The sequence below is a fragment of the Sinohyriopsis cumingii genome, chromosome 3 (genome assembly GCF_028554795.1).
Source record: "Sinohyriopsis cumingii isolate HCF-2022 chromosome 3, ASM2855479v2, whole genome shotgun sequence".
NCBI classification, from domain to species: Eukaryota; Metazoa; Mollusca; class Bivalvia; order Unionida; family Unionidae; genus Sinohyriopsis; species Sinohyriopsis cumingii.
The window spans coordinates 65,242,723-65,258,196 of NC_142963.1; the positions used below are offsets into that span (position 1 = coordinate 65,242,723).

Sequence of the window (15,474 nt, forward strand, 5' to 3'; positions counted from 1 at the left end):
CACCAATGCAACTTGTCTCACTTTTCTTGTTGCCAAGCAATGTTGAACCAAGTCAATGCTATGGTGTTTCCCAAAGCACACTTTGCTGAAAAACTTAGCTTACTTCGCACCGAGTTCGCACAGCGCTTTAGTGACTTTGAAGCACAGAAAAGTAATTTCGAGCTGTTTCGTAACCCATTTGCCACAGACGTAGAAACTGCACCTGTAAATTTGCAGATGGAGCTAATAGAGCTGCAGTGTAATGGGACACTAAAGGCAAAGTACGACACTGTGGGGCCTGCACAGTTCACTCGTTTCATTCCTGAAGAGATGCCCCAGCTTCGTCTACATGCGGCTCGAACCTTGAGCATGTTTGGTAGCACATATCTGTGTGAGCAGCTGTTTTCTGTGATGAAGATTAACAAAACATCACACAGGAGTCATCTCACTGATGAACACTTGCAGTCCATCATGAGAATCTCAATGACACAGAACATTACTCCCAACATAAACGAACTTGTAGCCAAGAAAAGATGCCAAACATCCAGCTCTGACAAATTGGCATAAGAGCGAAAATGGGTATGCCAATGATTGTTTATTATTAAAACTTTTTTCTGTTTTAATTTATATTAATGTTTAAAAAAGGTTTAATTTTCCGCTTATTGAATGTTTATCCTGTTCGGCCTGCAACCTTACGTGTGATTTGAGTTTTGGCCCGCTGAGCGATTGAGTTTGACACCCCTGCTCTAGGAGGCATCATTCCTACACTGGCTTCTCCAGCCTTTCTGGATCACCAACATTTATCTTTCTCTCAACTCCCTGTCCATCGCAATCAACCAGAAAACGAGATCAGGCAAAGAGTCCTCAGGGGCAATCTGCAAATTTTTCAATCCCTGTCCAATCCCAAACTCCTATTAGACCACTTCCTCATCAGGTCCATGGCACCCTGGTCAACACAGATCTGTGAGGAACTTCTCTGTCCCTCCTTCATTTCCTACCAGCAGGAACTTGTGGGAGGGCAGTTCTAACAAATTAGCCCCTCTACTGCTGTGCATACCCTACAGGCATATCTCAGTAGGTGCTCACCCATGCCTACTTGAGGCTTGGTCAGGCATTAAGGATGGTGGGTGAGCCCTCTCCATTGTAAACAAGGGTTATTGTTTCCCATTTTGGGAATCCCACTATCAACAGCCTCCATTTTCTTTCCCCAGTCCAATCTGGTGGAATTGACGGATAAAGTACATACCTTTTAGCAGAAAGGGCAGTTGAGCGAGTCATGAATAATCAGTCTCCATCTACTCTCCCAAATTTTCCTGGTCAACTAGAAAGGCGGGAAATTTCAAACCTTAATCGATCTCTCCCCACTCCTCTAGTTTCTGTTGGAGGAAACCTTCCAGATAGAGACAACATCCTCAATCCAGAACATTCTTCATCCTTTCAATTGGACCATCTCCATCGACCTTCTGGATGCCTCTTTAAATATCCCCTTCTTTCCTTCAGACCACAAATATCACATTTTTGCCTAGACAAGGCAGTTTATCAACTCCAGGTTCTGTAATTTGGAATTCTGCACCCAGAGTCTTCACTCTGATCTTGGGAATAGTATCAGCCTGCATCTTAAAACAGGGAATATTGATTCTAAAGTTTTTTATGACAGACTATCAACAGAGTTCAAGATCGGTCCCTTCATCAGGATCCATTCTATTCTTGGTCCACCTTAACTCAACTGGGACACTTACCAACCTCGAAGTCAGAACATGTCCATCATAAGTCTCTGTTAATGTGGGGATAAACTTCCTCACAACCAAAACTTGATCCAGGTTCCTCTTGATCAGGTAGATAGATTCCCAGCACTCATAGAGACACTACGAGTAAATCATCTTCTCTGCTTGCCTTTATCTTTCCCTTCTCAGAACCTTGAATGCCACAGTGTTCTCTACATTTCTTCCTTCTTGGAAGTTGGAAACCTCACAGAGATTCTCTATCAACATCAATTCTGCTAGGACTGGTTTTCCACCACCATTTGCTGGATGGATAAATTGAGACAAAGTCATGATGGGGGTTCACATGCATGCACATAATCCCAACTCCTATCTGTTCACCAATGTGTCAGATTATGGAAGAAATGGGGGCTCATTTAGAGCTTAAGGATATAATTCTCCATGTCCATCCACATCAACAACCTAGAAATGAGTGAGGAACATTATTTCTAACACTGTAAGGGTGCACCAACAAAGTATGGGGCCAATGTGCCATGGTCTCCTCAGAGTCCCTGTTTTCCATCTGGGAAAGACCTATAGTGCACTAGTTAGTTCAACAACAAACTCATTTTACGTGTCTGTCCTGATCTGAGAGCACGGGCAGTTGGTACATTCAGCTTCAAGTGGGATTGTCTATTCAAATTTACCATCCAACCCTTTCCAGCTGCTACCACAAGTTCTGCAATAATTTGGAACTTCTCTGCTCAGACCATTCTCATCACCCAATTGTGGCCCCAGCGATCACGGTCCATCAATCACTTCAACCTGTTGATCGATCGACCCAGGTCACTACCGTACAGGAGAGATCTCTTTAGCTACACCAAGGATCCCTCCCACACTACAGCCCACACATTCTCCACCTTCTTGCCTCGCTCATCCCTAGTGCTCTCTCTGCCAAGAGAGATTTTTGCACACAGTTGAGTGACTTGCATCATTCAGACCAAGTGAGCTTCTATTTCCAAGATGATGATGCCTGGTGGAGAAGTTTCTGCATTTAGTGCAGTAGGAACATGATGATACTCTCTGCAACCCTTAACTTCATTGCTAATTTCCTTTTGTTCATTTTTTTAAACTGAAAGATGTCCAGTATCCATTCTCAAGGGCAATCAAGCATCCATCACCTTGATACTCCTGTCTATGTGTTCAGTTCCAAAGACCTGTCTCCCACTTTGTTATGCCCAGATGGAATATTGTTTCTTATGGTCATTAACCAGGCCCCATGTGAACCAATAAGTGAAGCTTCCTTTCAAAACATCACACTCTACTCTGTTTCAACATGCTACAACTTCAGCAAGACAAAGAAGCAAGGTTCATGCCTAGTCTACTGACACTGCCTGCCTTTGGTTTCTAGTTGGTTGTACCCTCCCAATAGATAGGTTGTGCACAAAACAGCCAGTTTCACCCTTCTCTTAGGGAGTAGAACAGTATGACAGCAGTTTGAACCAATCCATTAGGGAGATGGAGCAATGCAACCATGGGATCTGCCCTCCTATTAGGGAGGTTGACCACCACAATATCAGGTAACTCCCTCCCATTAGGGAGGTTGAGCACAGCAACATATCTCATATTTGTGTCTCTCTCTGGGGCTCATCGTTACAACACGATATGGGGCTCAGGGAGACAGCAACCTTCTATAGAAGGACCTCACCGTCTACGTTGAGTGCAACTCAATTTCTCAGTTTTTTTTATATCAGTTTCACTAGAGCATCAACTTATCCACCTGACAAATTCAGCTATGCAATAACGACACAATCAGTAATTGCTATTAAAAATTAAGTTTTTGGGTTGAAAACTGATTTTAATTAAGCAATACTTACCTGCCGCTATTGCCGAATGCCCTCCGCCCACTCCACTCTGATGTCTTCCATAATTGTTGTCTATGAAAAGATGAAAAATAATATCTACCTCCCACACATAACCACATGACATGCAGAGTGGTGTGCAACATAAAGAGTGGAGTGCAAAAGGTCATTCCGACTTTTTCTCAACTCTGTAGAAGAATGTATTCACATAAAATGGTCGGCAAGATTTTGGGATGACAATAGGTTAGCTAAGTAATAGCAGCAGGTAACTATTGCATAATTAAAATTACTTTTACTCGCACAAAAAACTACATGTCAGTATTCATTGCTACAGCAAGATTTTCAAGATGACCATTGTGGCAGTTATACTGCATGTAAGATTGGCAGCATTTCCATTTAGGACAAACTAGATAGAATTATAAGTATTTTGGGGCAAATCACATATTGCTATGTGGGGTTCAATTCAGGAGGACTACCAATAACAAAATTTTCATAATGCACCATACTGGATGTCAGATTGACAACACTTCTACCAAGGACAAATTAGATTTCATAATAAAACTATGGAAAACCCCATGTCAAAACAATTATCTGTTTCTGAGGAGAAGCAATAAGATTTTCAGTACAGCTAGCATGATGGCATTTTCAAGATGGCCACCAAGGCAGCAATATTTCAGGCAGATTGGCACCATTTACACTTATGAACAATGACATAAGAAATTTGGAAAGAACACCTCACTGCAACAATACCTGTATGACTAATCATGAAGAGTACAATAACAAGATTTTCAATAAGGCTTCTATGGAAACCATATTAGATGTCAGATCAAGATCATTTTCATCTGGGATAAATTAGACATCATTCAAAGACTTTTGACAAAAACTCCATGTAAATAAACATCCATCCTGGAGGAGTAGCAATAACAAGATTTTCATTGAGACCAATATGGCATTGGTATTGAAGGTCAGATTAGCATCATTCTCATTTAGGACCAACTAAACATCACAAGATCTATTATGGTGAAACTTGACACTGATATGACTTCCTATTCAGGAGAAGGAGCAATAACAGCATTTGTAAAATGACTGTTTTGTTAGGCATAATGAATATTAACCATCACCATTTTCAGGTTAGGACCAACTTGACATAAACAGAACTCTCTTAGTGAAAACCCCATGCTGAAATGATCATTCACTAATGGAGAGTAGCAATAACAAACTTTTTAAAACTGCACCTATGGTGGCAATATGGGGGGTTATATGAGACAAATAAAACTGGGAATGAATGTGCGTGTCAAGTTTCATGGCAATTCCAGAAGAAGGGTTGGAGGAGTGGCAATAACAAAATTTTGTCAAGAGACAAAAGAACAATGGATAGATGAAAACCATGGATAACAGGCCATCCATTAAGGTCACCTAGCTAGTAGGACCAGAAAATCTACAACAGGAATTTCTATCTTGAACATGAAAGACAGTAATAGGATATTTATCATTCAAAAAAGATAATTAGATGGACACGAAATATTTTTGCACTGCAGTAAGAAAAGCATACACCTCGAAAAAAGAAACAAAAAAGATTACAGACTCCAAGCCAAATTATTACTTTTCCATTGCAGATGTAAAAAACATACAACACAGAACAGAAGGCAAAAGACTGCCCATTTTTTTTGCATTTGTCCATAATGCCTCTTATTTATGACAAATTGTGCATTCATTTAGAAAATAAATGAATCTTACCTCTCTGATGAAAATTCTATTACACCTTTGGTGCCCGAGTAATAACAGGGGATTATGTATACACGTGCTAGTATTTCAAGCAGTAAAAACATAAATAAATTGAGCACAAAAGACAAAAGGTGGACATTAACTTGATGGAATACCAAAATGAATATGCTGCTTTGACCCATCTAACATTATATCATGATAATGCTGACAGCTTATGGCACAATACCAAGGAATAACTTTGCAATTATTTGTTGGAGATATATTAGCTTCCATACATGCATTGTTCAAAAATTACTAAAATCCTTTGGTTACAAATTGAACAAAGAATCCAAAACTATATCTACCTGTGCTTTGACAGAATAAATTTGTTTTTACATTAAAAAATAACCACTTTTCAATATACATCCAAGATTGATTCTGTGCTGCACCTATCCAAGAGACAAGTAAAAATATCAGCCAAGTGTTTTCAAACACCCATGTGAAAACAATTCCAAGATAGTTTATCAACTCCAGTCTCATCTTCTTAGGAGAATACTTGTCACTGGCAGCTGCAGATGTTTCTGCCATGGAAGAATATTGTCAATACATAAAGTACTATAATCCCTTGCAGACATGTGAATATAGTTTTCTCCAACATCCTATCCTAATCATTATTTGACCTCCTGGAAAGCCTGTCAACATTTCCATGGTACAGTATCACTGATGCATGGAAATATTTACTCTGGTCATAGTGTATCACAATACTGACTCCAACTGTTCATGCCAGGCAGCAGTAGAATGAAACATCAACTAAATGATATCAACCACCCTAAATAAAGATTTTCTTCTCAACTTGTATCCATCTGAAATAAGGTAAACAAAAAGGCTTCTTACAAAAAGTGTATCCATGTATGGATTTCTGCATAGACTTATTTTCTGAATAGATCTTTATTAATGACTCGTCTAATGCAGCATCATGGAGGATGTGCAGAAATTTGTCAATAATGCTATGGCAAAAGATAGAGCATGCCAGGATGTCTTGGCCCCAGCTTCCAGCACATGTTGTAATGCAGCTGAATTGAAGTAGGCCTATCTCAACATACTAAAGGAAGTAGCTGAGAATAGGTCGTCATGCAAAGCTATGGTTACAAGTAACCTGCTTGTCTGCTCCATGGCATCAATTGTTTTCATAGGAAGGCATGCCCAGGTTCCCATAGAAATACCTACTTTGGATGCATTAGCAAGCAAATGAGGTTTGATAGACAACTTCACAGAATGTCCCCAGTAGCTGCAAGAAGAGATGAGGGGTCTTAACGTTGAGGGAGGAACAGACCACCCTCTATGTTGTCGAGCGATATTTAGGCCAAGCAAAACCTTGGTGTTATTTCCTCAATCATGGATGAATGTGGGAGAAGTAAGAGGTCTGGTTAAACTGGTACCTTAAAGATATTTTCCAAACTGGAAAGGTTCTTAGAGGACCGAGTACCTGGTAAACCTTCTTTACCACCTTATCAAAGGATCAGACCTCTTCTTCCTCATTCATCTGAGATGAAGGGGTGGGACTGAGAGAATATGTCATTGCTACAGCCCAAGTCTCAAACTTGCTGGAATCAATGAGATTAGACGGTGCATGCTCCTCATCAGTCAAGCACACTCCAAGTTAGAGAGTGGCTGTGCATCACAATGTCCCTCGATGGAGGCAGGTAGGAGCACTCTATGCTACAATACCTGGTTCATCAGGAGGTGTAGAGGTGAGACAAGAACATCTGTCTACCCTAGATGATGGAACACCTTTAGCTTTCCGAAAAAAGCCATATGGTGAGGAGGTGATGGCGGGACTCAAGCTGCAGCATCACCTAGACTGTGAGGTCAAGGTACACTAACCCATGGGGGGCATAATGGAACAAGTGCCCTGAGGTGAAAATCCCCACAACCCATAGGGGTTCATAGGTATAATTGGGAAGGAGAGATACCAAAGCCAATCCTATCGCTACCCTATGTCCTGTGTATGAATTGCACATCGTGCACAGTGTGGGATGGAGGAGGAACAAAATGGGGAAGCTCAGGCCTGACCCTGGCCCAGTACCATGAGATCAAGGAGTGACTGATGGAAATAACCTCATATTCAACTGAATTATCACTACATGCATCATGAATGTGATGTCATGCCTCCGTAATAGATGGGGGCAAAACATTCCCAGAAGCACATCAAGTATTGCGGTGTTAACCTCCCTGATGAGAGGGAGCAATCTGTTGATATAGTGCTCAACCTCCTTCAAGGGAGGGAACAACCTGCTAAATTAGTTCTATACCTCCCTAATAGGAGGGCTTAACCTGCCGTCAAGGTGCTCTAACTCCCTAATGGGTCGCAGTGCTCTACCTCCCCAGCAGGGAACTTCCATGCTATTAGAGACACAAAAACTTACCATCATCTCCCTAGAGAGGGAAGATGAACACATTCTCAAACGTCTTAACATTCCTCCTGGAAGGGCTTCAATGGCGGTCAAAGATGTTTCTCCCAGTATGTGAGACCTGGAAAAGAAGTCAGAACATTCTGAAGAGGAAAGAATTTCTTCCATCCTTGATAGGTACGCCTGGAATCAACTAGATCCCAGGTGCTGGAAGACCACAATTCACAAAGGGTGCAACAATTTTTTGTGTGCACTTAGAACACTTTATGCAGACTGTGTGGGTATCCCACAGGGCCTTTTTGAGGCCATACTACCCCAAAGACTGTTTTCCTGACACTGTTGTTTTCAATTTTATTTTTTGCGCTTGACAAGAAAAAAGGATGTCACAGTGACACTCATCTGGTTTGTAGCAGTGTCGTCCACTTTGTAAGCACCAAGAACATGGTTGCTGCAGTAACAAAGAATGGAAATTACCTGTAGTATCTTCTATAAAAAGAAATTCCACTTTTGTATTTGTTTATTGAAGCAACATGCGAATACATGAGAAATGTCAATGTAAGAGTGTGTCAAAGTTATAAATAAAAGAAATTGAAATTAACATTTGAGCAGGGACTGTAATTATCTTAGAACTATGAGACTTATCCGTACCACAATATGTTAACGCAAACGTGTATACCTACCACAAAAGGCCTTGGAATTCCAGCAAAGAACAAAGTTCTATGGAGGAAGAAAAAGGCTATAATATGGTTCTTTTACAATGAACAGACAGTTTTAACACCACAAAAATATCAAAACCTTACAAAAAGACCACAAATTTGCAGATATCTTAGTTGTCAACAGGCATAATTTCTCTGGTGTTTCAGCAAACGTCTGCATGGTGTCCTTGAAAAAGAATGACTGCTAAGTATATCAACCTTCTGTGCATCACCATCTGACATAGTGCTGCATAAAAGATCAAAAGGTCATATATACCTTTCATCCCACTCTCAGGGTAGATGTATTCACATAAAATGGATGGTGTATTTTTGGCCTCAAAATAAATTACCTAAGAAATAGGGACAGATTAAGTAATTGCTGCTATTAAATTAGTGTTTCTCAAGGACATAAGTTTCTTTCAAATTTTAAGCATTTTTGAAAAACTACTTTCATGCACTTTATCAATACATTTTAGGGTCCACATTAATATCAAGCATTTTTCAAGGAAAGCACCAAACAACAACCACATTTATAGATTAAACAAACTCTGTAAGTATATTTATCATTTAATCAAATAGCAGTCTTTAACTGTTCTTAACAATTTGCATTGAGATATGTTTCACAATATATTAATGAGATTCATGAAGTTACGCAACAAGTAATTACCATATGGACACCCAATTGGCAACTCCATATATCCTAGTTCACAAGAAGAACAACGTCCAAAATAAGTAGTGATTACACCAGTCAATCTACAGTTGCATCCCAAATGACACATCGTTCCACATGCAGGTTCGACACAACCTGTAATGAGAAAGAGAAATAACAAACATTATTTTTCAATATTTCACTCAATTTGACATCCACTGATGTCACTGTTTTCAAAAAGTTAAGGCAAACCATTTAAGCTGACTTAAGTGAATATTTTGATTGACAAGACGAAAAAGAAAAAGATAAAAACAAATCTGACCCAACAACAAAAGTTTCATTTCTAGCAATGTCCAGATATTACATATCCATCACCACCTTCCTTTCCACAAATATGTATATAGTTCTGGAAGGAAAACTATTTTTAATTACATATTTACCTACTGTTTTATTACTTTCATATCTGTCAATTCTACCAAGTCCAAAGAAAAAGCTCCCACCACCAGTTAGTAACTTAAGTCAAGAAGAAGAAAAAGAAAGTCTCAATCCATGGCCTTCATAACTTAAATCATTTGGAGTATCTTCTTTCTTTGACCTAAACAAAGATCAAAGAATATCAAAGCAAAACAGTGGAAGGAGGGAATTTAATAACAACAGCAGGCAAGTATTACATAATTAAAATTAGTTTTCCCCAAAACCAAACATTTTAATAACAGTAATACATTACCTAATAGAATTACAATCTTGACATTTCCATATTTAACAGCATGATAATAACATGGTTTCCACACTTTTCTAAAGATAAACTTCCAGGTCATTTCCAGAGTTTTTCCAGGATGATATTAATTTTTTCAAGGTTCATATACGACCATTACTGAATGGAATTAAAGAACATTTAGAGTGTAAAACATGCATTTTTTAATCTAAAGATGTTTCTCTTTCAAAACTCTACAAAACATCTAAGTCAGAAAAGATGATCGTGTACAAAACCACAAAAAGTATCACACGAAACAAGTTTGATTATATTCCTATAAATTGGCATGTAAAGCCATTTTAATGTATACAATAAAAAAAGTCTAACTTTATTTTGCTGACCTGCATTATGTTGCTACGTGGAAACAACATAATGAACATAAACTGGTTTTGTTTCCTTTCAAACCTTTAATTATAAAGAATTCTACAACAACACACACACACACACACACATATATATGTATCTTATAGAAAGTAAACATTTCCTATTACAGTATATAAAAAACAATGAACACAAATAATTAAAATCTTGTCATGTAGCAAAAAGAGTTTAACCCTGAATTTATCTGTGCCAATAAAATCTCAAACAAGATTTTTCAAACAACATAATCTCCTTAAGATGATCTGGTTAAAAATCCATCATTAAAAAAACATTTTCAAACAGGCTGATTTAAATTTGACAAAAGACCTTCAAAAGTATATACTGTTGTATCAACAAGAACTGAATATTCTGTAGAATCAACGCGTCTTCTTGTAATTCATTAAACCAGTCCCCAAGCCTGTATTGATACAGGGGCTCATATCGTTTTTTAATATATAATAAAAGGGATGGAAATTTCTCATTTCAGCTCTTAAATTCAACAATTTGGACTACAAATTTAGCTTAAAATGAATAGCAGTCTGTCTTCTAATTCGGGCTTCCTCCAATATTCCCAACCCATTTTTCATATTTGGACATTCAGGTTGGGGTGTGGGGTCATGGCATTTGCAAATCAAAAATTTGGAATTTACTGCCATCATGCTTAGCGACATATGGTAGTTGCTTACCAGCGGGCCTAGTAAATTTAAAATTATGTTATATCGACTCATACCTATATCAAACTGTTAGAAAATTATTTATTTTCTCAGAAATGGCAAGTATTATAAATGTTATGTCTTTAATCCGCAGATGGACTAGACGAAACTACGGCATAGATGAAACCTGACCCTGTACTTGCTATTTGCATGACTAGTCACATGACTTAACAAATCTCAACTGATGACATCGGAGTCCAATAGACACGTGATATCATCAACAAACTCCTGTTGAAAGTTGTTGTACAGAAATTCAATTATATAAAATGACAGATACATTTTTTAAAAACCAGCAATCTGGCCAGTCTGAATTATCAAGCAGGAAGCACATGTCAAAATGGTAGTCACATGATACAACAAAACTCCAGAAGTTGTTCCCAGAATATATAAATATGAAGAATTTAGTGTTCTTTCATTTTTGCATTTTTATTACAACCAACATATGACTTTCATTTAATATTTTTTTTCTTCCTACAACATTTGAAAATGTGGGTTGTTCGATTTGTGTACTCATGTGACTAACAATGCAAATCACGAGTACCAGGTAACATTTCATCAGCGCCATAGCTTTATCTTGTCTTTCAGCAGATTAAAGACAACAATTTCAATACTCACAATTTCTGAGAATATAAATAATTTTCATATCGATTTCATGCATGTATCACTCGATCTAACAATGCTTAAGATAGCTCTGCCATCTGCTATGCTTTGTCATGACCATGTTGGTCTCATGTGATGCTAAACTGGTTATCATACCTTCTATGAAACGAAAGATACAGATATCGAGCTGAGTTTGAAAACATAGGTCTACTAGACAAATCTAATCCACTGAGCATTTGGACTGACTCAGCAAATGTTTACTGCAAGCACCCAAAAAATCCATACTGCACCCTCCAAATATTCTGGTTAGAACTCAATAAATTTAACTCAGTTATGACTCAATTACGTCATTGTTACGGGCACCAGGCGGTCGCAGAAAATTATTGGAAAACTAGGAAAGCGTAGGTGAACAGTCAATCACACAGTCTGTTCTGGAACTAGAGAAACACAAAGAGGAAGCTTGTTTTTCTGTCCAATTATAAACAAGTCTATCACTGGCTTCCCAACAAGTCAAAAGTAACTCTGTCCTACCAACTGGTGAAGAAAACATTCTGTGAGGACTGCATATCCCTATATCAGGCTCTCCTCTAGGATATTTCTCTTACCTCAGATGTGACAGACTCTAGGAGTATCTCCTAAAAAGCTGTTCACCAGAGTAGCACCAAGCAAGAAGATGGGACAAAAGTGCCTCCATGACATCTCAAGTATGCCTTCACTGACATGTTCTCCATGATGATTATTACATTTGTCTTCTGCAGTTAACGTACCCTGTCCTGCAAGGAAATGGCCCATTTCTAAGTTCTTGATATGCAAGGAAGATCCATGCCTGGACAACAAGCCCAGAAAAACTATCCCCTCAGGCTTTAGCTGAGCACTCCAGCCCAAATTTTAAGTGGCAGTATAGAGGAAAGGGCAGGGTTATTAGAACTCAAACCAAAAACCTGTCCCAATTTATCTATCATATGAAGAGGTAACAAACTATGGATTCCAACAAACTCTGAGCTGAAAGTGTGTCTCTGTGAAGTGTTCAGCTTGCTATAAGGAATAACTAGCAAGGCCTAATATGAAGTTCTTACAAGGGCAAATAAATCCATTGCTAAATTCTGTATCCCCAGGAAAGAAGTAAAACCAGCATTGCCAAGAAGATTTGGAGAGAGTAAAATCATTTGATGAATTCCATCAAAGCCCGAAGAGAAGATGATATCAACAAAAATGTGATCATTAACATGGATGAAATTCCGGTATATTTTGATCTCATTCCTGGACAGACTGTTGATAAGATAGGGGTTAAAAGTGTATGAATTAGCATGACGATTAAAAATAAAAATCTGACATAAGTCCTTGCACTTTCCACCTCAAGAGATGTGTTGCCTCCAACTGCAATATTTCATGGCATAAGAAAGCTAAAATATTCAAACACCAAAAGGATGGATCGTACATGAGCAGGAGAAGGGTTAGCTTGATGAGGTGATTCTTCAGTGGATTAAAGACTTTTATTGCAAGTACAGTCCAGAACAAAAAGTGCACCAAAAAACCAAACTTTAAAAATTAATTTATGGTGTCCCAACAAATATGACATCCCAACATATAAGGTAAATACGGTAATCTTACTCAATGTACCATGACACTGCATTATTAAGATAATTATGTAGATTATTCCTCGTCCCCCTCCTTTCAAATGAAATGCTCAGACTAATTTCTGTTGCCCAAATTGGGTCACCACTACCCACCGACCCCATAGCGTACTGCAACTCCACAGGGGCAATATATGCACTATTGAAGCAAGGCCCTCTGACTGAGAAAGTAAAGTATTATGAAGCATTTGATTGCAACACCAGTAGCAAGTACCAATAGCACTTCATTTTATCTTCAAAAATCAGTGCTCTCTTTCACTGAGAGACCAATATTCTATCTTGACGGTAAGCAAAATCAATATAGATGTCAGTTATGCTGAAATATAAGATGAGACCTCTAAGACGAGGAACAATTTTTATTTTAATTTCCTTTTCCACTTAGCAACTGCTAAACAGAATCAAAATGCCCTAACTACACAAAGGAGTCCATCTTGACTGTCTCATGCACAGATAAGACTATCAATGGGGATCTCTACTGGGAATAGAAAATCCAAGGGAAGCTGGTTATTTATAAGTAAATCTTATTGACATAAGGAAACAATACTAGAATTGCCACTATATGATAAACATCCCTCATTTATGGGTAAAGCATGTACTTCAACTTCTTCATTCTGATCCTTTTCTATAAAATGGTTTTAAGCAAAGATTTTCAAATGAAGCTTCACTTGAAGTTTCATAAATGGTTTTAGTCAAAGTATACAAAACATATGAAAGATTATATCATGGGACAAACAAGTGAGATACCGATACCTGTAGCTCAAAGTATGTCATCAGATCTGCCAAATCAGGATCTGACCCAATGGACCGACCTTACAAGATTCTAAAGAGTGTTTGAAAGGATGCCCCTATAATCTTTGATTGTGGACACTGACCAAGATCTCTCCTCAAAAACGGAGGAAAAAATATCTGTACCTGCAAAAAGAGATGGGCAGCTAGGATAATGCATTTCCTACTGTACCAATCACAAATGATCTTCCACTGTGCATTAGTGACCTTAGATGCAGCATGACTCCAGATCCGGGCAATGCAACTGGCAGCCTTTCCTTAAAAACTTTGTCACAGAGATAGATCGCATATGATGGGCTAAGCATGATGGTGAAGAATGCAAGAATTGGTGGCAGACTACCTTTGTGCTGCGAAAGCAGATTCTTTTCCACAGAGGTGAAATTGTATGACCAACATGACCAATGATAATGCATGCCTTGCTATTGTTGAAGCACCTTAACTCATTCAGCCCCAATCCCGTCTGTATGTGTGATCCAGTTTCTGCATTCAGTGGCTGATCCTGCCTGAAGTCGTGGTTTCTTTACTGCATTCAATGGCCAATCCCATCTATAGTCATGGTGAATGTGTGTTAGATACAACTCCTCTGATTGGTTACAAATGGGTTTTTTCCAAGAATCAAAGTCAGACCAATATTAAACCAATCAGAAATGATTTACTTTCATTTGTGCAAATTTGAATTGTTTGGAAGCAAAGGGTTACTAATTGACAGCAGTTTCAATAAATGTGTTCTGTTCATGAAAAATCATAAATGATGGTGGATGTAAGAGTGATTTTTGATGATGATGAGAGCAAAAATGAGGAGTTTTTCAAGTTTGATCTCATAAATATTGAGCAAGCTGAGGAAAGATATGTTCAGTAGTTGGAAATTTTGCGAGATTTAGATTCAGACATAGAAGTTTCTGAGACTGAATCGTCAGAAGAAAAGGATGCCGATAGCGATGATGATAGGGCGGATGCCATTTCTAAAAATGTTGCACATAATTTTGTCAATAGTGTATATATAAGTTGTGAAAGACTTGGACAAATAGGAAAAATAATCACTGTGTAGACAAATTCATTTGGGATAACTGGTGAAAATTTGGTGGATTTATATTGAATATAAGAAGAGAAATTAAGGTAAGAGTGAATGCATGTGCATGATGTTTAAAAAAATTCCAAACAGGTAAAAACTCTCTGGGGCACAAGCAGCTAGACACAGCTTAGTGGTGCTGGGGGTTACAATCTGGATGACAAAAATAATTGATGTGTGTGTGTGTGTGTGTGTGTGTGTGTGTATATATATATATATATATATATATATGTATGTATATATATATATATATATATATATATATATATATATATATATATATATATATATATATATATATATATGTATGTATGTATGTATGTGTGTGTATATATATATATATATATATATATATATATATATATATATATATATATATATATATATATATATATATATATATATATATATATATATATATATATATATATATATATAACAACAAGGGTTATGCCAGGCTCATTCTATCCCTAATACTTATTCATGCATAAAAACCTCAGAGTTTATTAGTAAATTAAACAAGTTCTCAACAGATGAGCAGCATCTATGAATTATATT

The 15,474-nt window shown here is 37.8% G+C and overlaps 1 protein-coding gene across 1 annotated transcript in view; it reads right to left on the reverse strand.

The window, feature by feature from the left end:
* The window catches only part of LOC149803006 (uncharacterized), a 264,028-nt gene that overhangs the window by 104,152 nt on the left and 144,402 nt on the right, over positions 1 to 15,474 (reverse strand). Inside the window, exon 8 of the mRNA XM_089953867.1 lies at positions 9,019 to 9,156. Within this exon, the coding sequence (XP_089809993.1) occupies positions 9,019 to 9,156 (138 nt within the window). The remainder of the gene's footprint in view (positions 1 to 9,018; positions 9,157 to 15,474) is intronic.